The sequence below is a fragment of the Ambystoma mexicanum genome, chromosome 6q (assembly GCF_040938575.1).
Source record: "Ambystoma mexicanum isolate Mex_15411 chromosome 6q, UKY_AmexF1_1, whole genome shotgun sequence".
NCBI lineage: Eukaryota > Metazoa > Chordata > Amphibia > Caudata > Ambystomatidae > Ambystoma > Ambystoma mexicanum.
The window spans coordinates 1,249,228,444-1,249,252,774 of NC_090937.1; the positions used below are offsets into that span (position 1 = coordinate 1,249,228,444).

Here is a 24,331-nt window from a genome sequence, read left to right on the forward strand (position 1 = left end):
ATACAACCTAAAACTACGATGCTACACTCAATCACATTTAAAAGTTGGCGATAAAATATAGTTTAAAAAAATGCACCGCTGCCATTAACCCAATGATTTTGACCGTACAAGAACATCATATACTGCATTTCCACCTCTGTCAAGAGAAATTCATATTCCTCCAGTAACTTACCAAAGTAAAGGTTTTTACGTTCTTTCATTACATGTCCGTTTAGTAAAATGTGTTTCAATGATTCCAACATATCTGTACTCTAACAAAGCCTACAGTTTCTTTGGTCTCTCGGAATGTTATGTTTAATTCCTAAAACTTCACGTGTCAAAACCAAGTTTAATCTGAATCGCATTATCTGAGAGCACCAAAAAGCACTCAGGGACATAGTCAAGTAGGCCAGACAAACTCAGATAGGTCTCACATCAATGAGTAATCCAGCATACAGCCTGTATCCCATAACTCTCTAAATTGAGTGAATCCAGTCGGTTTCACAGAGCTTTTTTCAGCTTTCAATGGGGTTCTATATAGCACATTGCTAGAGATGTTGTAGTCAGAACCAATTCTCTCACACTCCCTCATTCCAACTCACCAATGAAGGCCAAGAACCCTTCTACAATAAGATTTTCAATTCTTCTCATCAGATTGAACCCTCCTCTGCGTATGTGATCTTATTTAACAGCGAGAGGTGCTTCCAGTGGAACACAGATTTAATTGATGGTAATCCCAGCTCATACCGGATTACAGCAGCGCAACCCCATTCTATGGTGAGACAGGAGGCGAGCATTATGCTTTTCTTCTTTGTTACTGTACCCACAGCAATTCAACTTTAACACATTTTTACTTTCTTTAAAAACTTTGATAACACATTTTTGTTTCCTCCTAGGCGCTCTGGAGGTCAAAAAAACAAAACAGGGATAGTTAAGTTTTGAAAATTAAGTAAAAGGTCTCTTTAAACTACAAATCCCTATGATCCTCTGGGTTTATGTAGTCCTGGATATCTCCCTTCATCCAATCAAGCTCTGACCATACGTATAATAGTCCCTTCTTTTGTGTCCCACTCCTACTTTTCTCTTTGTTGCTGTCCCACAAGATAAGTGCTTTGTTATTCGTTTTATTTATAGTACGTTGTATTGGATTTATCAAATTTAATGGAGCGCATTACTATTATTATTTATATACTTTGTAATTAATGCTAAGCGAAAGAAAGTATATTAGTGCTGCATGAGGGAATTGTGAGCGGCTTATTTTCGTTTAATTCACGTACCCGGATTAGATAGAACATAGGCATTGGTTCTTTCTAAGTTCCACAAATCTTTTTCGCGTGATTAGGCAGAGGCAGTCGGTTCTCCCTCCTCAGATCGCTTTGAGTGTGAACACTCCCCCCGGCAGTCTTTAGGACCCAGCGGGTGCAGCAGGAAGCTCGAGTAAGAAGCACCCCAGCAGCCACCGCGCTTTTCGAACCGTTTCTTCACTCAGAGCAGTGAACGAACGCTGCAGCGCGATATATTTTTGAATCTTTGACAAAAAAAAGAAATACGAAATCGAATGTTGTCTGCAGCTCAATCTGCCTGCCACACAGTGATAAGACACTTCATATGCTGATACTAAGGCTGAGGTTCCACCATAACCACATGGCACAATACAAAGAGCCCAGAGGGTCTAGGTCCACCACGCCAGAGTGTAGTTCTGAAGAATGGCCAAAAGAGCCTGTAAGAGAAGACCAGGACCTCTCCCTTAGTTTTAAGAGAGTCCTGGGAGACTCATTATCGCAGGCAGTGTCAGAGGGAGCATTACCCTTGTCACAGAGACTAGATAGCCATGAAGCTATGGTTAACGAGCAAAAAGCGGAGCATGAAAAGTCCAAGAAGAGGAGGGCGCTTAGTTCCGGCGAGGGAACCTCAGCCAGACACCCCGACACAAGGGTTGAAAATCAGGGCAGTAAAAAAGCTTGGAAGAGTAAGAACTCTTTAATGCCCCCAAGCCATCCTGAAGGGGTAGACTTGAGACCCCAAGAGCCAGTCAACCCAATGAGCAGGCTGAAAGAAGCCTTTTTGAAAAGGGCGGCAATGCCAGGCTCTCGACCCCCTGCCCCAGGGGTGTATAATACAGGGGAGATGCAGGATGCAGGGTACACTCCGGACGATGAGAGTGGGGAGGAAGAAGAATCTCTCCAACCCGACGTGCCAGAGCATTCCCCAGAGGATGAGAGTTTAGCGGATAGGTTTGATCCGGAGTTGATAAGACATCCGAGGTCTACAGACTGGGTGCCGTCGCCCAGAGGGGCGCAGTACATCGCTCAACACATAAGAAAATCTCGTGACAGGGAGTTGAGATCCAAGATGAGGGCAGAGTTCCCCAGGCCGGAGCTGCAGGGCAAAGTCACAGACACCCCGGACCCCGACCCAAAAATTGTCACCTTTGTCACCAAGTCATCCAAGGATGTGAGAAAAGGGGTGGACAGAGCGTGGAGGGGGTGTCAGGACAAGCTCTTGGACCTCTCGGGATCACTCGCTAAGATTATGTATTTAGCGGAAAGGGCCATAGACACTGACACCCTGGTAGACCCCCGAGCCCTAGCGAACTGGGCCTAACGTGAGGTTTGCTTACTAGGAAACGCAAACTGCGCACTCTTCTCTGAGAGAACAAGAGAGGTACTCTTATAGACAGCAAACTGAGCGACCCGTCTTCATACAAAGCGGGCGAAGCGGCCAAAGGAATGCTGTTTGGTGAGGCCTTCACCAAGGAGATGAACCATTTTGTCGGAACATATTCCACCCTGGACATGGTGCAGAGCTCAATACGGAGAATCTTGCCTAGTCGGGTATTTGCAGGGACCGGACGACAGAGGGGTTGAGCGTCCGGTCGCTTCACGACACCCAGGAGACCCTAGGGACCAAGGGCCCAATACTGGGAAAACTGCCAGCGGGATAACTTTTTCCCCGCAAGAAGCTGTTACCCCAGAAACAGGAGGGAGAGAGGAACCTACAGGCAGTAGAACGCGCCAGGCGGTGAGTACCTTGAAGTTCACCCACGAACTAAGTGGCAGAACAATTTGGTTTTTGCAGTCATGGTGCGTTTTGTCCAACGATGCTTGGGTACTTCAAGCAGTGGCAGGCATGCGTCTAGAATTCCGAGGAACCCCCACCCAAGCGCAGGAGCCAGTTCCAATTTGTATAGCGCAAAGCGAGCAGTCACAGTTATTCGACGAGCTGCACAGCCTAGCAAGCAAGGGAGCAGTAGAACGAGAGACTCAAGAAAGTCCGGGCTTTGTCAGCAACATGTTTCTATTGCACAGGTGGGAGAAGGTCAGGCCAGTGATAAATCTGAACAGTCTGAACGAATGGATCATATACAGACACTTCAATATGGAAGGCATTCACCTGCTCCGAGACCTACTCAGGACGGGAGATTGGCTAGTCCGCCTAGACCTCAAAGACACCTACCTGACCATTCCCATAGCAGCAGAGCACCGGAGGTATCTCCGCTTCAGGTGGTGCACGGAACTATAGAGGTTCACATACCTTCCCTTTGGCCTAGCTTCAGAATCATGGGCCTTCACCAACATTATGCGGCCGATAGCAGCGGCCATTCGCGAAAGAGGGATAAGAATGATAAGTTACCTAGACGATATACTGATTCTAGGTTAGAGCGCAGTACAGTTGCGAGAACAAGCGGCCAGGGTAGGAAACTTGGTGTCATCCCTCGGTTTCATTATAAACACAGAGAAATCAGACCTCCAGCCCACGCAAAGAATATAGTTTCTGGGTTTTGTAATAGATATCAAGAAAGCCTCACTAGAACTTCCAGCTCAGAAGATTCGAGCAATAAGGAAAGAGCTCAGAGCAGTAGTAACGAAGAAAGTAATTTCGCTGCGCAACCTAGCTCGCATTGTGGGCCTCCTCGCAGCTTCGATTCAAGCGATTTTTCCGGGGCCATTGCATTACAGAGCCCTGCAGTGACTGAATATCAGGCATCTCTGGGGAGGACTAGGCTATCAACAGTTTGTTACCCTAGACCAAGAGGGGATCACAGAGCTACAATGGTGGTTGCAGAACATGGAAGCCTGGAACGGCAGAGCAATTTTCAGGGATACTACAGACCTAGTGATAGAATCAAACGCCAGTAGAGCAGTCTTGGGGGCGCGATGCGGAAATTTAGAGACAGGAGGGAAATGGTCCCAGGAGGAACTTCAACTCTATATAAATTGTCTGGAACTCCTAGCGGACTCTTTTGCAGTGAGGGCATTTACCAGGGATCGAGCCAACTGCTGCGTCCTTCTCAAAATGGACAACATTTCGGCCATCCAGTACATAAACTGGGCGGCACGTTCTCCAAAATGTTGGCAGAATTGGCAAAGGATTTTTGGCATCATTGTCTGCAGCAGCACATATCAGTTTCTGCAGAGTATTTGCCAGGAGCTCAGAACGTAGTAGCGGATTGGAATTTGCGATATTTGGTAGACTGCAGCGACTGGAGGCTGCATCCGAACATCTTCACCCAGATTCGCCACCTCTGGGGACCCATGGAAGTAGATCTATTCGCCACCAGACTCAGTGCAAAGATCCCCAGATTTTACAGTTGGAGGATAGACCCGGAAGCAGCAGGGACGGATGCATTCCTGCAGCAGTGGACTGGAGCAGTGCATTACGCATTCCCTCCGTTCATCATGCTGACGAGGGTTTAGCAAAGGTGAGGCAAGAGCAAGCAGAGCTAGCGCTCATAGTTCCGATGTTCAAATTACAGCCGTGGTTTCAAGTAGTGATGGAACTTTCTACGGATTTCCCAAGGATACTCCCTCACAGAGAGGACATTCTTCAGGATCCGAACGGTCGGTTTCACCCGCTCGTAGTGGAGGGAACCTTGCGCCCTTTCGCTTGCAGGGTTTCAGGCAACACTGGCAGCTGTCGGGCATTTCACAGCTCGCTGCAGAATGCATCAGAGACTCATGGGCACCTTCCACAATCAGGAGCTATGGTGCAGCTTGGAAGCATTGGTCCTCATTCTGCGCAGGTCTGGGCATTGATCCCGTTTCAGCCCCTCTAGTACACATGCTGAATTTCTTAGCCCAAAGATTTGAGGAGGGCTGTGCTTACAGGACAATAGGTGTCTACAGGTCTGCAATATCAGCAGGGGACGACAAAGTAGAAGGGCACCCGATAGGGGAACACCCAGCCGTTCTTCGGCTTTGAAAGGGGTAAAGATACGTAGGTCACCCGAGCCCAAGTATTCAGTGCTCTGGGATGTGCGAGTAGTGTTTCAACTATTTCTTTCTTGGCCGGAGAACAGAGAACTCAATCCCAATTGTCGGGGAAGTTAGCCATGCTCGTATGTCTTATAGCTTGCAGAAGGGTGTCAGATGTAAAAGCATTGGAAGTAGACAGAAAGATCTTCTACCCAGAAGGAGCAGCCTTTAATTTAGCGGACAGGACTAAATCAGACTCCTCCGTTATTTCATATCCATACTTTCCAGAGAATACTAAACTATGCGTAGCTCAGTGTATTAAGGATTATGAAGCGGCCACGACAGAGTTGAGATCTAGAGGAGTTACTCAGCTGTTAATTGCGCGTATGAAACCTTCCCAGGCAGTAGCAACAGCCACCATCGCAAGATGGGTTAGAGAAGTCATGCACTGGGCAGGGGTTGATCTATCCCAATTTGGCGCGAGGAGCTATGGCATCTAGAGCATTCGCAGCAGGCGTTTCCTTGCAAGATATCATGAGATCTGCTGACTGGTCTAATGAATGCACATTCAAGACTTTTTATTTTAAGCCTGTTTCGCAGATAGCGAATATAGTCATTAGTAGCTTTGAACAAGCATAATGCTCGCCTCCTTTCTCGCCATAGAATGAAGATTGTCCACGCTTAAAGCGCAGGCCAGTCTTGATTCTATTAAAGACAAGGAGGCGAGCATTGTATCCCACCCTAGTGGGTCATGAACATACAATGTCTGTATTTGTTTAAATATGAAACTGGACAAGTATTTGTGTGAATATGTGGTTGGACAAGCATATGTTAATGACAGACCCACCCTCATCATACGTTTTTTTCTTTTCCTTTCAGGAGAAGACCAGAAGGTGACCTGAGTGTAAACAAAGGGACGAGGGAGACTAAACCCAAGGAAGGAGTGCCTTTCACCATCGCATAGCCGAAGTTACAGCAAAGTTGGTCTATTGAAGTTCACGCCAGTTGGTTAAAGTTGACTGTTGGATTTGTTCACTTACATTGGTTGACTGTCAAGGAAAGAGGAGTGGGACTCAAGAGAAGGGACTATTATACGTATGGTCAGAGCCTGATTGGATGAAGGAAGATATCCAGGACTACATAAACCCAGAGGATCAAGGGGATTTGTAGTTTAAAGAGACCTTTTACTTCATTTTCAAAACTTTACTATCCCCGTTTTGTTTTTTGACCTCCAGAGCGCATGGGAGGAAACAAAAGGAACAAGTTACTTACTTGTAACTGTTGTTCCCCAGCCTGATGACGGGGAATATTCATGAGCATGTGAATCCATGCCGGACCCCATGCTGGAGAAATGTGTTATCAAAGTTTTTAAAGAAAGTAAAAATGTGTTGAAGTTGAAATGCTTTGGGTACAGTAATAAAGAAGAAAAGCATAATGCTCACCACCTTGTCTTTTCTTTAATAGAATCAAGACTGGCCTGCGCTTTAAGCGTGGACAATCTTCATTATTAAGTTTCAGTACCTTGTGCCAAAAGTGACCTTCGAGTGCATCACAATCCAATTGAACTGGAAGGCAAAGGTTTTCCGCCCATATGTCATAGTTCGTAAAACCTTCACTTTGTACAATTCCAAGATTGGAGTTAGGGAGAATAGGCCGAAGTTACTATTAACTGTGATGGATTGTGCTGCAAGAGCAGAAATGTTTGCTCTGCAGTAAGCATGGAGTTCCACCTGATTCCTCAGCTCAAACAACTGTTTCCCCAAATATAATAAATGTGGGATTTCTTCTAGTTTCTTCGAGACCAGAAACAACTATAACTCCCTGGAGATTTCTGTTTCATCCCTGGTCTAAGGCAGAAGGTTTTTTGGTTTAGTACCATTTATAACTAGGTTGTTAACCCTGGCATAAGAATTCAGCAACTCTAATTTACGCTGCAGACCAATTGGTGTGTTATCGAACAGTGCCAAGTCATTCGCATATAATAAGTAATGCAAGTTGGAATTTGCAAGCTGTGGGGAAAAACAGCGCACATTTTCAAATACTTCATTGAGATCCGGAATAAACAGGCTGAACAACAGCGGGGACAAAACGCAGCCTTGCTTAAAGCCACAATGTTTTTCAATCGATGATGACAACATTCCCAGATTGTTCAGCTTGACAAGCACCAAGGTGTTCGAGTGCAGAGGCACGATCATCTGCAATAGGCTAGGTGGACAACTCCATTACTGCAGTTAATGCCAAATAAGATTCCTGTTCACACTATTGAAGGCCGTGGTGAAGTCAATAAAAGCTATATAAACAGACTTAGACCAAGGTGACATGATGCCTACCTCCAAGGAGCCAGGTCCGACCCAGCAACCCCAGAGGCAGGCATCATTTCCCCCAGGGAAGTGCCAGCGGGCCCAAGCTGGGGCCCTTTGGACACAGTCCTGGCGCCTTAGGCGCCAGGCTCATGTTGGACCCCTGTCCTGGCGCCTTAGGCGCCAGGCTCATAAAGCTAGACATGTGTTCAAGTGTTTTAATGTGCACTTACCTGATGCAGACCATGCTGCTACATCCAGGCCCTCATGAGGCCTGAATGGAACTACTGTAGCTGTGGGACTACTTTCCCTGGGTGTGGTCGGGGAAGGATACATACCTGATCGGTGGAAGGATACATACCTGGAACTTCTTCCAAAGCTATTTAAACCACACCCGATCAGCAACTCACGCTTCGCGTTGTTCTGCTCCTCGCAGCTGGACGCTCACCGTGTCCTGCTTCTGGACTTCAGCCACGCCTGTCAGCATCCTGGGTCACCTGCTAAGAGAGAATTGGAGAGAAAGAAGACCTTACCTGCTAAAGCAGCATCACAGAGACATCACACCGACAATCCTGAAAGGGAAGACATCATTTTAAAAGCATTTCGCTTCGATCGCTGCAGCGCTGCATTTCACTCACCTTTCCTGGGCACCTCCATCTTCAGCAGCGATCATCCAGATCCGCAGCCACTTCCCAGAGCCTAGAGAGAAAAAGACAAGAACATAAGGTGAGAGAAGGAAGGGAATAGGAAAAGCTCAGTTTCCTTCTAAGACTTACCTGTTGGGTAATTCCCATTTCATTTCGGGTCCTGCCGCTTCCTGGCATTCCGGACCCCGGCCCTTATGGGGAAAAAAGACAAAGACATTGAATGAGCGAATGCAAAGACATTACCCGAACACTCATCCAGAACTTACCTGTCATTTACTGGAACTGCACGTTTCACTTCGGGTCGGCGCCATATCTCTGGCATTCCGAACCCCGGCCCCTAAGGGGAAAAAGACATAAGCGTTAGCGCTTGCTGCAATAAGACAATGAACATTATTATTAAGCTTGAACTTTTGAACTTGCTACAGAACTCTTACAGCGCCTTACCTGAATAGTCAAGCTTATTTGAACTCCCATCAAACCTCAATCCAGTGAAGTAACTGGGTTTCAACGCGCCCCTGCATCAGAAACAGGATGGAGAGCTCTTCCTTCCTGACCCTAAGGTGAGACTTCACGGGGAATCGAGGAAGGGTATCGTGGAGGGTTGGTAGGGAGTGGGAGGCTTGAGCATTATTCCGTCAGTAGGTAATACTCCCTTTTCACGCACCGCACAGGGGAATATTCCTGCGAGCCAGTGAGTCCATCTTCAGAGTCCTGCGCTTCACCATTGAAGAAGCATCAGCACTCGAAGCCAGACCTGCGCCTCCGTGGGAATCAGGCGAGCGTGACACAAAGCCTCCTGTTTAAGTAATCACAGGAAAAAGGCGTTAATGTTAGTGCCGAGCCCCCGCCTAAACCCTGTCTGGAACAAGTCCATCCATCTCACAGCCTTAGCCCAGGCAGACAAATCCCTCAGAAGAAGGGAGGCAAACACCAGCTGACCCGTACAGCGCTTTATGGAGCCTTAGCAGAGAAACCAAGGTGCCCTTTGGTAACACCAGTGGTGCACCTGAAGCTGAGGACTAGAGAGAACCTGGTGACATTCTTTATGAATTTCAAGAGGGTGGCTGAGACAGTCAGATGGCCCAGGGTCTGTGGGATTCACTATATAGCAGCACTCCTTACTGGGGTGGCTCAACATGTTTTTCAGGCCCTGGACACAGACAGAGGTCCTCCTATGAGGACATTAGAAAGGTGGTCCTGGAGCATCTGTGGCATCACCAGTAGCATTATATGATGCAACTCAGGGGACAGAGATTATGTCAAGATGTAACAGCCCAACAATTATACTACCGGGTGAGAGATGTGTTAAACTCATGGTGGGAGACCAAGACAGTAGAGGAAGTAAAAGAGATGATCATTCTCCAACAGTTTACTGAGCCCTTAATTCCATAGCTACAAAGGATGGTTTGCCAACTCCATGAGCCCATCCTAGAAGAAGCAGCCCAAATGGGGAATGCCTATCAATAGGCCAGCCCATAGTGGGACCACCGACCAGCAACCTAAAACCAGAGGATCGGAAAATCATGCTGTTTCCCAGGGAAAGAAATGATTTGCCCCAATTTCTGGCCACCCCGGTAAACCTACGAGATGAGCAAGGTGGAGATACTATATCAGGGAGACAGGGTCACACCACCTGGGTATGCCATGACCAGCCAAAGGAAAAGCCCATGGAGATCATACTTTTACGACATGGACCGAGTGTGGAACATAGCTTAGAAGGGGAACTCCTCTCAGGGATGGAAGAATCAGGACAGCTGCAAGACCCCTTGCAAGTATAAAGAATACAAGAGGCCAATACATGGGCCATGTATGGAATGGGGGAGAGGTTTAGACAAAGTCAGGCACAGATCAAGGAGTTTAAGAGGGGCCTCTTGAGGGCTATTGGAAAAGGTGGACGTAAGTGACAGGGTCAGGGATAAGACCATGTCAAGGGGACCAAAGGATCCCTCTCGATCTGGGGTAGGCAGCCTCTATCAGGGTGATTCCAGAGCCGGACCTACCCCAGAGGTGGTGTGAGGGAGCTGAGAGGGACCCCAGACCCTGGAGTCATGCATGTGTATCGGTACCTCTTTCACTGTACTATGCCTATTAGCCTTTGTCATGGCTCAGGTCTCTCTTTCTAATGATATGATATTTGATAAGTCATTTATAAAGCACCTGTACACAAGTGTTTATAATCTTTCATGTGGTTTCCCAGACGCATTGCGATCTGACCGACCTGCTATTCCAATGCAAGTGACTACAGCAACCACCATGCGCCACACTTCTCACCACTGAAATGGCTAATGGATCCAAAGAGGAAGCACCATCCAGAGATGACCAACAAGGGCTACAAGCACAATAATGCATCTCTGTCCAACAGTCAAGAACCAGCCCAGAACACAAAGAAAGAAGTGGTTGCTCAAATGAAGATGGACAATCATTTCCCACTAAAAAGCCAAGTGGGAGAACATGCCCAAAAAACTTTATGGACAGTGATTTACCAAATACAAGAGAAGAACAGAGTACAAACAATGCCAGATACTTTTCCCATTCAGCCTGGAAGGCTAAAAAGGGGGTGGGGCTCAAATCCCTTATGAAGTGTCCCAGGAGGAATTCTAGCCCACATGGGCAGGGGATGGGAGGAGTTGGGAATAGACAAGATAAGGGAGGCAGAGAGTGCAGACAGAAGTGGGAGGAGCGATAAGAGCAGGAATGGAAAGAGGGATAGAGAGGCAGAGGTGGAGTCAAGAAGAGGAGTGTTAGGAGAGAGCGAGGATAGGGACGTAAAGGCTATCCCAAGTTAGATTGTCTAGGAAGCACAGGGGGGCGAAAGAGAGGGAGAGAGAGAGAGAGAGAGAGAAAGAGAGAGAGAGAGAGAGAGAGAGAGAGAGAGAGAGAGAGAGAGAGAGAGAGAACAGGAAAACAAGAGAGATAACAAGAGAGGGAGAGTGAGAGAGAGAAAACCAGGCTTGTAGCCATCATTTTGAATATGGATCCTGAGTTAGGGAGATGGGAGTCTCCTTCTTTGGTGAGTATAAGCATAAAGTGACCAACTTTAGACTCTTGCGTCACAATTGCCTTTTACGTATGTGTTTTTTATAGTAAAAACTGAAAACGTAATAACACTGTTACAGGACTTACTAACAAGGGTTTAACCGGGATTCAAACACTGATCCCTTTCGCGGGTCGGCGTTTCAAACAACACAAGTACAACTGCATCCTTGAGCACTTCATTTGTAAAGGTAACTAAGCAAAAACGTTTTCCTTAGAAACACCCATATGAAACCTGCATTGAAGCTAAGGCCAACAGGTTAAGAAATTTGTTTTGGGAATGTATGAAACTTGTTTTGAAGCTTGGACCAATGAGACACAATATTTGGATTAAATGTTCCTTCATCATCCTTTTGACTCGAAGTGTCTAAGTTTGAATGCTAGCGCAATAGCAAATGACCCTTCTGAGCAACTATATCAGGGATTCAGCCTTCTTTACTGACAATAGTGCGTGAAATAGTGCCATGATCATTGAATTTTGCAGAATTTACCAGGAATCATAATGTTGCTCTCCGTAAGAATGGTAGGTCATCCATAAATAAGGAGGGAGAGTGCTGAAAATAGGCTTGGGTGAGCGCAAAAATGGAGGGTTAAATAACACGTGTCTCCGTTCTGCCTCCTCGAATCCTCATTCCTGCTCAACACCAATGGTGTAATGGAACCGCCTAGTGCTGCAGTAGCTGTGGCCATTCCCGGTAAGCCTTCCGGTCCCTGTTCAGTTATGTGTATCTGTAGTATTGGACATCTCACACAGTGTTTGTTCTGGGCGCTACAGCTGCTGCGCCCTCCCTGTCTGAGGGCACACTTTTTCTCATTCAGACATGCTCAGTTACTATTTTCAATGTCCCAGAGGCTGCGATTAGAAAGTCCCTTCTGCTAATTTAAAGGTCAGACGACCGCAACACAGAGGTCCATAGCCCTGATTCAAACACAATGGCAGCATCTGGTTCAAGGATGTTTTAAATTACGTGCTATGACCCTCTGTATAGTCACGTGTCCTACTCCATTGACTGCTGGCCACGCCCCACGAGGAGAATGATTTTCGAAAGGTTCCTACTGTACACCACCTTCCAAACATTTAGGAGAGGGAGGAGGTAGGAGAATATTGGGGGAATTGTTTGTTTATTTGTTTGTTTATTGATTTATATAGCACACCAAACCCGGAGGTATATGGGCGCGTTACAAATAGTTTCAATGTTCATTAGAACAATTACAGTCAATATATACTTATATAATTATAGAGGATGCAAGTAGAACAGTCCAGCACTTTGTTGAGGGGAGCAAAGGAGAGGATAGGAAAGCCCAGAAGGATGTCAACTCAGAACAACAGTAGATTTAAGGTTGTAATGGAAAAGTAGGTAAGATACAGACAGCTATTCTGTTTAGTAGGGAGGCTCATCCTAGCCGTCGTAGCCGTCGAGGTGATGAAGGGCTGGAGCAAGAGATTGCTGTAAAAGATGACCCCGAGGTTGAGAGCCTTGAGTGATGGCATAAGATGATCGTGGTAAAGGACATGTGGACAGAAGGAAGGCAGCCTGTTGAAATGAGGAACTGAGCCAATAGCACTTAAGTACCACTCAGCTGCGGATGGCAGTGCCGATAGAAAAATAATGTGGGATGATAATCCAGAAGTGGAGGGAAAGAAGATTTAGATGTCATCAGCAAATAGATGATAGGAGAGAAGCCAAAAGAGGACATCAGTTTTTCAGAAGCAGAGCGGTGTACAGGGTGAAAAGAAACAGTCCCGCAGGTGAGTGGGAGCGGAGTTGTCAGAGTTCCACAAGCTGGAGAAATATCGGTTTGACAGATAGAAAGCAATGCAGTTGAGCGCACATTCTCAGATACCTACGTTGGAGGGGGTGAGGAGAGACCCTAGTTAACACGCTTGTTTCAAATTTTCAATAAGCTAGAAAACAATGTAAATATTTAAAATAAGCATCACTTTTCTTTTGTTAACTAAATATTGTATACCTCTGTTAGTAGAACTGTCAAAACATCACTTGTGTGAAGTAATCCATTCTGCTAATACAGCTCTAAGTAAATGTACTCACCAGTTCAGGAATGTCTTTAACTTGAAGTGGAATCTGAATTAAGCCAAGATGGCTGCTGAAACTCGGTTGATCACTGCTGTCATAATTTGGGTTGCGAAGATTAATCAAAACCTTTCCAAAAAAAGGAAAAACAGTGAAATGATCATATTCAGTTTGCACGATGTTCCAATGCGCTCATGTTTGCAGTATATTTCTTAACACTCTCAATTAAATCATTTTAGGAGTAGACAGTTATTATATAATGTTCAAAATACACAAACCAGTATCATTTTCAACACCAAACCTCTTTAGTCCCAACAAATAAACTCCAAATTGAATTTCTGTTTAGTGTTTTCACGGTCCTCAGAATTGAAAGGTTCATTATTTATTAGTTTGAAAAACATGTTTACTTTCCTGCGCTTGCAACAAACAAGCACTCCATTAGAAATAGGGTACTGTTTCAAAGAAATCGGCTAATTTTAGGATTTCCAAATCATTACACTTACATGCAGTGTACCCCAACTGGAAATGCCATAGCTGCCTGTGGAGGGATGTTGAAACTTCTTCACTTGTTTTCCCTTGATTTGGGAACTTCTTTTTGGTGTTGGTGCTGGTAATCCACCTTCTGTTTAGCAAACCTCGTTATCCCATCCTAGGTCCATCCTAGTTGTGTTGCTCTGCCTTTTGAGGGCTACTATGACGTGGATGATTATAGAGGGGTGGAGTAGGGACAGTGATGGCCTACTGGAATGCAACTGGAAGGCTTAAACCTCCTTCTTACTTGACTTTAGTATATGCAGTACATGCTAGCCAATGTTTCCACCCACCCCCCTTGCACCAAGTTGGCGACTACGTGCAAATGCGGTCATAACTGCTGGTGATGTCACTTCCTATATTTTGGGCACCCCTGGGAAATTCATAAATCGGCTCCCCTGTCTCGCAGTAATATATAGCTGCAAAACATGAGGTGCTAAGGTAGCTCAGTGGAATAGCGGGCCTGCCTACAGCACCAGGTCCCCAGCTTGCAGCCTACAGAGCAGCGGTCAACTCCACCTGTCATTCAAGTGTCGATAAAAAGAGCAACAGAGCTCACATCTCTTATTGCAAGGCTTTGGTAGATGCGTGTAGTTTAGCTGCTTATAAACAAAAACATACACGTTCCTGATTTTAGAAAAGTTACTTAAAACATAACCATATCATATTTCAAACCGAAGTGGGACCGATGGTGCAGGGAAGGCCGAAATGGAGGTATGCATCACAAAAACATTCAACGATCACACACTACTGAGTGAGATAGACCAATGAGTTAAGCGCTCGCTGCTCAGATCGGTGATCCAGATGCAGGTCTCAAGTTTAAACCATAGCAAGGTCAACTCATCACCCTGCCTTGCTTGACAGGTTGAGTACGTTATTTGAATAGCAAAATCTATTATTTCCAACGCAATTAAAAAGGCAAAAATGTGAGCGCAAGTGCTTTAGAAAGAAGCAGTGGCGAAGGTAATAATGATGGCTTTTGTATAGGTACTGGAAGGGGAGTCTGCAGGGAGCAATTGAATGGGGATCTCCAGGCAGTGAGGGGAAGAGCAGAAGTGAGGAGTAAGAGGTAGAGAGTGCGCGGCATGAAGGAATAAGTGGAGTTCGCTTGGAGTTATTCTGCCTGTGATGCAATTCCAATATTATTGTTTATGCGCTTGAGCACATGTTGTAGCTATGTTTGTGTACAATTTTAATCCATGAAGTATATACCATTATCACACCTGCGTGGGCTAATGCAACTTCAGTAGAGATCTACTTACTATAAGTGAACAAAGACTTTTGTTCAGCGCCTGCCGTCAATTTGGTGTCAGTCTGACAATAAACAAACAAGCATTGGCAATGCCAACAGTTTCGGGCTTTTGTGCGCATCTAATAGCAGTCCCTGCCAAATGTCTAATACTTATACACATGAGCAGTTAATGGATGAGCAAATAACCAAACGCCTACAAGCTTTGTGTACTTCCTCATAAGCCATTTCTCCACATCTGTACTAATGCAATAGTTTCGGATTATAGGTGGCACTTAGTCCAAACTAAAAAGGAACAGACACTATAAGTATCCGGTCAACTAGCTCAGCAAGTTAGACACTTGCTGCTTGCAGCTCAACATAAAACCAAGTCCCCAAAAGAACAGACTGAGCTTTTCGTACACCGATGTCGTACATTTGAGTATTATTTAGCGGCAAGTATCAACACCAGTTATTTATAATAAATACTAGGAAACAGCAAACGAATGGCAAAAAAGCCATATAAAACAAGCCAAAACTGTTGGCTTTGTAAATGCTTATTTTAACAGGACTTCAGTGAAGGACAGCAGAGTGCTTATAAATCGAGTGGCTCAAGACAAACGTGGTCTAGACCTTTTTATGACACCAGTAGCACCTTTAAAGCTACAATTAAGTCATTAACTTTCAGACGATTGCTTCAAAAACACTGACAGGTAATTAGAGCTTAACGTTTGATCGTAATGTTTAATAAACCTAGATCAAAGAGATTCTAGGAGGATGTGTTTTAGGCGTGAAGGGGCAGGAAGTGAGTGGGAATGGCAACAGGGATTAACATGGCCATGGTCAGTCAATGGGCGGGTAAATAACCAAACACCTACAAGCTTAGTATCTTTCCTCGTATGCCAATTCTCCCCAGCTGTGCCCTAATGCGATATTTTCGGCTTAGCCACCTAATAGCTAAATGTAAATTAGAAAAAAATAGAACCCCCAGTCCTTGCAGAACAGCTGTGCATGGCCTCTCCTGACCTTGTTCATGCCTGCTCTCTACTCAGAGCAGTTTCCCTGTGAAGCAAGCCTCATGGCACTTGGCTGGGCTCAAACGCATGGCTGTGGCACCCCCACACTGCCCTCAATGGTGTTAAAGGTGGGCGGTCAATTAGGACACGCTGGTCTCAGTGGCAACATGTGGACTGGCCGTGGCACTGGTAAGGTAATCCCTGTCCAAGAAAAGTCTATTATTAATTAGGGAAAGCCCAAGACCCTTTAACAAGGAAAAACGCGTGTTTGCGCGTATTCTTCTAAGTGCAATATATAGACTAACCTTCAAATTCCTCCAAGTGCAACACATTGATTACCATCAGAAATCGTCTAAGTGTGATACATAGCTGACCCTCAAATTCGTCTAGGTGCAGTGTATTTGCTAAATCTACTGTGTGCGATGCATTGGCTACGTGTTTATATTTCTATCTGCAACACGTGATGCAAGTCGGTGCACTGTAACTAGCACCACTGGACAATGGAGAAGCTTGGAAGGGTCCCTTTTACCCCCCAATCCTCTCTGATCTCTTGTGATGCTTGTGTGTGACACCCCCCCCCACGTCCCCCATGATGTTCCCTTTCACCCCCCACCCCTCTCTGGTCCCCCGTGATGCTAGTGTGTGCCGCCCACCCCCCTCTGGTCCCCCTTGATGTTCCCTTTTACCCCCCACCCCCTTTGGTCCCGTGATGTTCCCTTTACCCCTTCTCTGGTCTCCGTGATGTTCTCTGTCAGCCCCCAACCCCCTATGGCCCCCTTGATGCACGTTTGTGCTCCTCACCCTCCTCTGTTCCCTCGTGATGTCGTTGTGCCCCACCTCTACCCCTCCCTGGTCCCTAATGATGTTGCTGTGCCGCCCCACCTACCCCCATCCCCTGGCCCCTCTTATGTCCTTCCCCCTACCCCCCATGCTTTCCAGCTCTCTGCTTTCCAGCTTCCCCTTCTCCCTCATCCCTTCTTCCACCCGCCCCACCCCATCACCTATTCACTGCAGCAGTTGTCTTGACTCACTATGGTTTTTGTTAAGTTAATCATGCCAGGATACACGGAAGTTAACTTGATAGTTTTATTAAGATAAATATGCATGAAAAACCTCCAGCAGTATAAACATAGCATCAACTCGAACTGCAGGAGAACAACTGACAAACATAGAACTCTAATAAAATTAAACATCTACATCACACATATGTAGAACGCTTATGTCATCTGATGACATGACTGCACTCCAGCATTATTAGACATCCAAGTAAATACACTAAAGCTAACACCATAACACATCTACCTCCTTTATTCTGCCACAACACCATCAACCTCTTCTCACAACAGCAACACGATTCATGTTCCACACCTGTCCTGCCAGCACACGGATCGCACCACGCAACACAGCCACAACCCTCACAGGATCTGAATATAATGCTTCTCCTTTCTTCTTTATCACTCCTTTTTTTATCCTCACCATGTCTCCACACTCGATCCTCAATGTCTTCTGCCTCTTACATTTTCATGTGCCACCCATTCTTCTTTCTTTCTCTTCAAATCTCTCCTCACTCCATCCACCACATAGTTGCTCTCTCTACTCCTTCCCAACCACGGAGGACTAACTGCGGTGTTGGGTTTACGGCCCCTCATCAATTCAAACGGGGTTATCCCCGTGGTCGAGTGTGGCGCCATGCGCAAACCAAATAATTTGTCTTGAATAGCAACCTTCCCGTCACACCCTGTTTCTGTTGCCATTCGAATACTCTCCATGATGCATCTGTTCATCCTTTCCACACATCCATTTCTTTCAGTATGATACAAAGCTGCCATCTTCTGCTTGATCCCACATCCCTTAACATATTTGCCAAAACACCCACCAGTAAATTGGGGACCGTTGTCTGTCATAATACTTTCTGGAATACCTTCCCTGGCAAACACTTGTTGCAACTCCTTCACCATAACCTCACCGGAAACCTCCCTTACAATGCTAAACTCACACCAGTGCGAGAATAAATCAACAATCACAACACATATTTTCCTCTTCCATACCCTAGATCGACTGGACCTAGAATATCCATCGCCAATTCTCTCCTGACCCCTTCTGGTACACCGACTTCTACCAAGGGTTGTTGTTTTACTACTTCTCCCTTCCCTATTTTGTTGCACATAGAACACTCCAGTAACCTCCTCTCTATTTCTCTATCAAATCCAGGCCACCAATAGTCGTTTTGCAAAATACTCTTAGTGTTGGTGATGCCTATATGTCCCGCATGAGCTAAATCAATCACTCTAATTCGTAACATTCTGGGTACGCTCCCATCTGAATAGGACGCCGTCCATCACACTTAATTTGTTCCTGACCTCCCAGAATGGTACCAAATCCTGCTTAATATCGGCCTTCCTGGGCCATACCCCCAATTCCACGTACGCTTTAACCAAAATGAAGCAGTTATCTTGATCAGTTTCCTCTAACCATTCTTCCTTGAATACTATACCATCGGTATTAACAAACACCATATCCATTTCCATATTCTCAACCCCTACATCAGTATCATCACTTCTTCTCAATCTCGACAAACTTTCTGCTAGTACATTCTCCTTGTCCGGAATCACCTTGACGATGAAACTATGGCATTGCATGCAGGTAATCCATCCAGCGACCCTTCTGGACACTTTATCCAAACCTTTATTTTCCAAGATTTCTTTCAAGGGTTTATGATCTGTACATAGAACAAAACACGTCCCCCAAAAGAAATTTCTAAATTTCTCCATGGCCCAATAACATGCCAATGTCTCCTTCTCCAGCACAGAGTAACGGAATTCAGAACCCCTCTGTTAGGCAGAATTATATGTAGTACCCTTTGGGAAGACCACACTTAATTAAGACTACAAGTGACAGTACAAATTCACCTTTGGTACAAGCCTGTACTACACAGTAAAGTGGTAGCGATGGCTGAGCAGCCAGACTTATCTCAAGAGCAAGTGAGCAGTATCAATAGTTACACAAAGGACAACAATTACTACGATTCAAACAAACACAGACTCATGGTTTCTGAGTAAAAGAATATACATTTATTTAGACATCAGTTGTATAACATCTCACTAAAGTAACGCAGTTGAAAAATCACACTCTTAATACACCACACCACTCCCAATAGATTCTGGACAAGTTAAGCTCAAAATTAAGTGTGAGCAAAATGGCACTCCAACAATTTAAAAAGGGAGGGAAAGACAAAGTTAGATACAAATTGAGCAGCACCAACAGGAAGTAAGCAGGGCAATCTAGAAAGAGGAACTACAGTGATGGAATCAAATCAAAAAGTCTTAGGGCCAAAGTCAATAGGACAAACGTCTTCTGCTCAAGATCACACAGTTCAGGGTAGTTCGCGGTTAAGTCTTTGCCAAGAGTTCCGGACGAAGCTGTTCAGCAGAAAAGTTAGTTTAAAGAGTAGAGAAGGACAAGCCCTCGGATTGGCGAAAGGTTTCACACACCTTAACCGCGGCTGGACGAAACAAACAACCGGATTTGCACAGTACCTTTAAATGGAGAAGAAGCTGTAGCTGAGGCGGACGTTCCTGGCAGGTCCTTCAGGCTCACGGTTCCTGAAGCGACTGTCGGACTGACACGAAGTAGGAAGACTGGAGGGTCCTGCACTACCCAGGGAAGAAACCAGCAGCAGAGCAAAGCAACAAATAAAAGGTGCGCTTCTTAAAACCCATGCAGGGTCCGACCTTCCTGGCTATCCGGCCCACTGTAGCTCTGTACAGCGAATTCGACCAGAGGAGGGAGTCCTGGCTTGCAGTTTGGGCGAATTGGTTGGTCCCACCAGCTCAGGGGAAGAAGATTCCTGGAGGATCTTCTCTGTCGTTGGGAGTCTGAAGATTCTGACCTGCAGCAGGGCTTCATCGGGCGGTTCAGTCGTTGTAGAGGTCCTCTTCTGTCAGCTCCTCGTCGGTTCTTTCGTTCCAGTGGCGACTCTGCCTTTCCAATCCCAGAGACCTGCTTTTTATGCAGTTTTCCCCCATTCACACAGCCGGGTGGCTGTCCTGGCGGGACAGTCACCTAGCCAATCAAACAGGAGTGCGACTTCGGTTACCAAGGGAACCCATGGCAGAGGTCCTAAAACCCCTCCCTCACATCCTGCCTACCCAGACTTTCAGGCACTTAAGGAGGGCTCCTGCGGAGAAGCCCGCGAAAAGAAGGTGAAAAAAGGAACCAAACCTGGTTTGGCGCGCAGAGTAAAACACGAGAAAGACATTTTCAAAAAGAAATGGTGAATAAACCCAGCCGGAACCGTATAAAAACGTATATCGTCCAGCGGGTTTAAGTTCGAGGCTACCAAGATAGCCTAAAACAATACCAAGGTTATTTAAGATAACCTCGGTAGGAAAAATAGGGTAGTTACCACTGCCACCAGCCAAGTCTTGATGAAAAGGGAGCGAAACAGTGCTCCAAGAGAAACAGACAAAAAGGGAAAAGTATTAACCCTTTCCAGTACTCCATGTAAGATAGTTTGCACTGGGTCTGTGGATTTAAAAAGACTAATAAAGTCAATGGCACCGTTACATGTTCTGGGAGACAGTAGTCAGTCCCAGAAAATGGAGTCTGAGTTGGGAAGTCTAAAAGACAACCCTGTGTCACTGCACTGAAGGTGCTGTGTAACATACAGTAAAAAGATGATGCCTATGGAGTAGGTGAGGCTCTATGAACACAAGAATGTTAAAACACACACAGCAAAACACAAGTAAGAGTGGGAAAAAGGGCTCACACTCTTACCAGGTGAAAAAAATAAATCCTAGAAATCCAGCAAAGCTGCTGAGGGACTCAGAGGGTAAGGGAAATGAGCCATTCTGGAGAATTCTCCCTAACACCCTCAAACCCCGAGAAGCATGAGCTATGATAAACTCCTCACCTTTATTATCCACTTGCGATAATACTGCTCCGATACCCATTTCTGATGCGTCAACCGTGACTTTGCTCTGACGTCTGGTATCAAAATGCCCTACAGGTTGTGCTAAGTCAATTTTCTTCTTGAATCTCACAAACTCCTCTTCATATTTAGCGGACCACACAAAGTCACTTCCCTTCTTTAATAGTTTTCTCAATTCAATCACCTTACTGGCATAATTGCAGACAAATGTTTGATAAAACTCTGTCATCCCTAGAAACGACCTTAACTGTGCTTTGTTTTCTGGGCTTTTAATCTCTCTGATAGCACTCACCAAACTCTCTTTCGGTCTTACTCCACTGACCGATATCTCATGACCTAAATACTCAACTTTAGATACACCAAACTTACACTTTTCCTCCCTTAACACAATGCCACTATTCTCAAACACTTCTAGCACCCTATCTAGAATGCTATCGTGTTCCTCTTAAGTTTCCCCACATATCAGCACATCATCCTGAAAACAATATACACCTCTAATCCCACCAACTAACTTATCCATGACCTTTTGAAAAACCGCAGAAGCGGACACAAGACCAAACGGCATGCGTTTAAACTGAAATACCCCTTCATGAGTGACAAACGCCTTCAACTTGTGACACCCCTCCTCTAGTTCTACCTGGTGGTACGCGGACGCCATGTCCAGCTTGGAAAATACTTTCCCTTGGCCTATTATGGATAACATCTCTGACATATTCGGAAGTGGATGGCGATCCACCATCACACATTTGTTAAGTTGGCCTAAGTCCACACACAAACAAAGCTCTCCCAAACCTTTCTTGACCGCCACTAGCGGAGAAGTCCAGTCCATCCCTCCTGCTCTCTCAATAATGGCCAATTTCAACAGTTTGATAAGTTCCTCAGTGACCCCTTCCATCACAGCCAACGGTACCGGCCCTAGTTTAGCTACTACAGGCACGCTTCCCTTCCTTAAAAAAATGTGATGCTGCACGTCCTTAATCTTGCCAATACCCTTTTTAAATACCATGGGGTGCCTACTCATGGCCGTTCCACCAACCTGCAACACCTGGTCAGGTTTGTTTGGATCCAATCTGCTTTTCAGCTTTCGCTGTTCCCTCCACCCCAACAAAGTGAGGCCTCTTTTAGTTACATAAATCTTTCCTTCACATTTGCGACCCTTGAATTCAAACTGACCCATAGTGTATCCCAACAAATCAATTGCATCCTGATTGAAACCCCCAGGTCTGATGTCCGGCTTCAACAGTCTCTGCACATCACCTCTCACATCCCTTTCAAACACCTCTCTTGATATTAGGGTAATTTTTGATCCCGAATCAACCATCATCCAGACAATTCCATTCACCTTAACACTCGCGTAGGGATGTTCACAATCATCATCCTCATCATTCTCACAACCCACAATGTTTATTGTGTTAACAATGACCTTTTCCACAGGGAAATCATTTTCCTCATCTGACGATTTTCTTCCATCCTCCTCAGTGACGTATAAGACCTTCTTCTGACTGTACTGATAATTCTTGCAACAGTTGCGAAGGGTCCTCTTCTCTTGCACTTTGAAGAAATTGCTCTTCTACCCGGACACACCACTGAAGCAGCAAAATGTGAGTATTTGGCGCAACGATAACATGACCGTTCTTCTTTTTCTCCTCTCTCTCCCTTCTGCTTGTAATTTTTTGTCTCGTTTCCTCCCCGATGCACTTGTTTCTCCTTGTCCTTAGTCTTTTTCTTGTTTTTGGGTTCATTAATACTCAATACTTCTGCCTTTATTTCGTTGGTGTCTTTCTTTGCTAACTTCGCTATGCAGGCTAATGAGTGTTCAACTCTGCGGGCAATGCCCAACACCTCATACAAAGTAGGTTCGTCCTTGAGCCATAACTCCTCACGTATCCGGTCAAAACTGCAGTGCGTCATAAACTCATCTCGTAAATTATCATCATATGGCCCTTGGAACTTGCAGGATGACGCCAATTAGCAGAGAGCGGTACATACTCTTCTACCGACTCTCCTGGTTCCTGCATTCTCATGCAAAAATGATACCTATCCAGTATAGTGCTAGTTTTCGGGTTAAAGTGCAAGTCCATCTTAGCAAAAGCACAATCAAGTTCAGACATGGCATCCCCTTCACCATCAGCTATGGAAGAGTCTAAAAAATCCTCTGTCCCTCCTATCCTAAATGGTGCACCAGTAAAGCAAGTTTTCTGTCATTAGAAAAGGAATTGCCACCAGCCGCTTTCAAATAGTGCACAAATCCACTGAATTTGACAACAATTTCAGGTTCTTAACTTGTGCTTTTCTTTTGTGAGGTTAGATTATCTCCTTTGTTTCTTGCACTTTTGGTTGATTCCCTTTTTCCTTATGTGATGCTTGTTTGGCGAGCCTCTCTATGCCCCATTCTTCTCCTTTATGAGATGTTGGCAGCCCCCGTTACTTCTGCTACTTGTGCCTTGCTCTTCAGCTTGCTCCCAATCTCTTGTTTGCTCCTTTTTGCTTCTTGCTCTGCCCCCTTGCTCTCCTCCCCCAGTCTGCGCCTTCCTTTCACTTCAACTCAGCACCCCCTCAAAAAAATCACACTGCAGCTACATTGGAGTAGCTGCTGTTATATTAGTGTAGATTGGGCAGTATAGCATCACAAATATATTCTTAACTTCGTAACTCCGAAAAGCCCTCACATGCGCACCTGCTGCTCAGCTGTGTGACAGGCCTTGGGAAGGGTCTGTCATGCAACTTTCCACGGTAGGGGTTGTGTGTCGGGTGGGGGGGGAGGTGGTTGGAGGTCTTCAGCAGCCACATGTAGTTTACCTGTAGATTTTGACCTGGGAGCAAGTGCAGGGCAGGGGTGGCCAGGGGGAGAGGGGTGAAAGCCATCCAGAGATGGACAGACCTACATACATATCTATCAATAATGAATGCTGCCAAATGGGGATGGAGGAGAACATTTTGTAGCACGCTGGCGTTTGGTGGTTGATTCGTCTGTAGAAAAAACGCACGATTGAAACTGAAGGCGCCACTCGGGACAAATGGTGGGGTTAACAGCCGTGGGAAGGCGCGGCCGTGAGCGCCGGAGGACGGGGCTAAGCACACTTGCAAAGTCTGAGTGATCATTTTCCCAATTTCAGATCTCACTGGGTAAGGGTGAAGCGGCATTTGTTATGAGTCGATTAAAATGGAGGCAAGTACTAACAGTGTCAAGCGATACATTCGCAATCAAGCAAACTAATGTTTTGCAAAATTGCTCGATGTAAATCATCAAATCCGCCAGGACTATAATGCCACAGGTGGTTGGCTTCCTCGCTACATGTGATCGCTTCCTCTTCCCTTTCCATCAAGCCTGAGCTGTGCCTCAACAGACACAAACCAACCAATACACCACACAGAATTATCAAATCTAAAGTATTAACAGCACTTCCTGTAGAACCTCCTTCCCATTGTAAGATGTCTG

The 24,331-nt window shown here is 45.6% G+C and overlaps 1 protein-coding gene across 1 annotated transcript in view; it reads right to left on the bottom strand.

Moving 5' to 3' along the window:
- The window catches only part of TBC1D19 (TBC1 domain family member 19), a 2,127,563-nt gene that overhangs the window by 1,205,471 nt on the left and 897,761 nt on the right, over nt 1-24,331 (bottom strand). Inside the window, exon 8 of the mRNA XM_069631846.1 lies at nt 13,206-13,316. Coding sequence (XP_069487947.1) covers nt 13,206-13,316 — 111 coding nt within the window. The remainder of the gene's footprint in view (nt 1-13,205; nt 13,317-24,331) is intronic.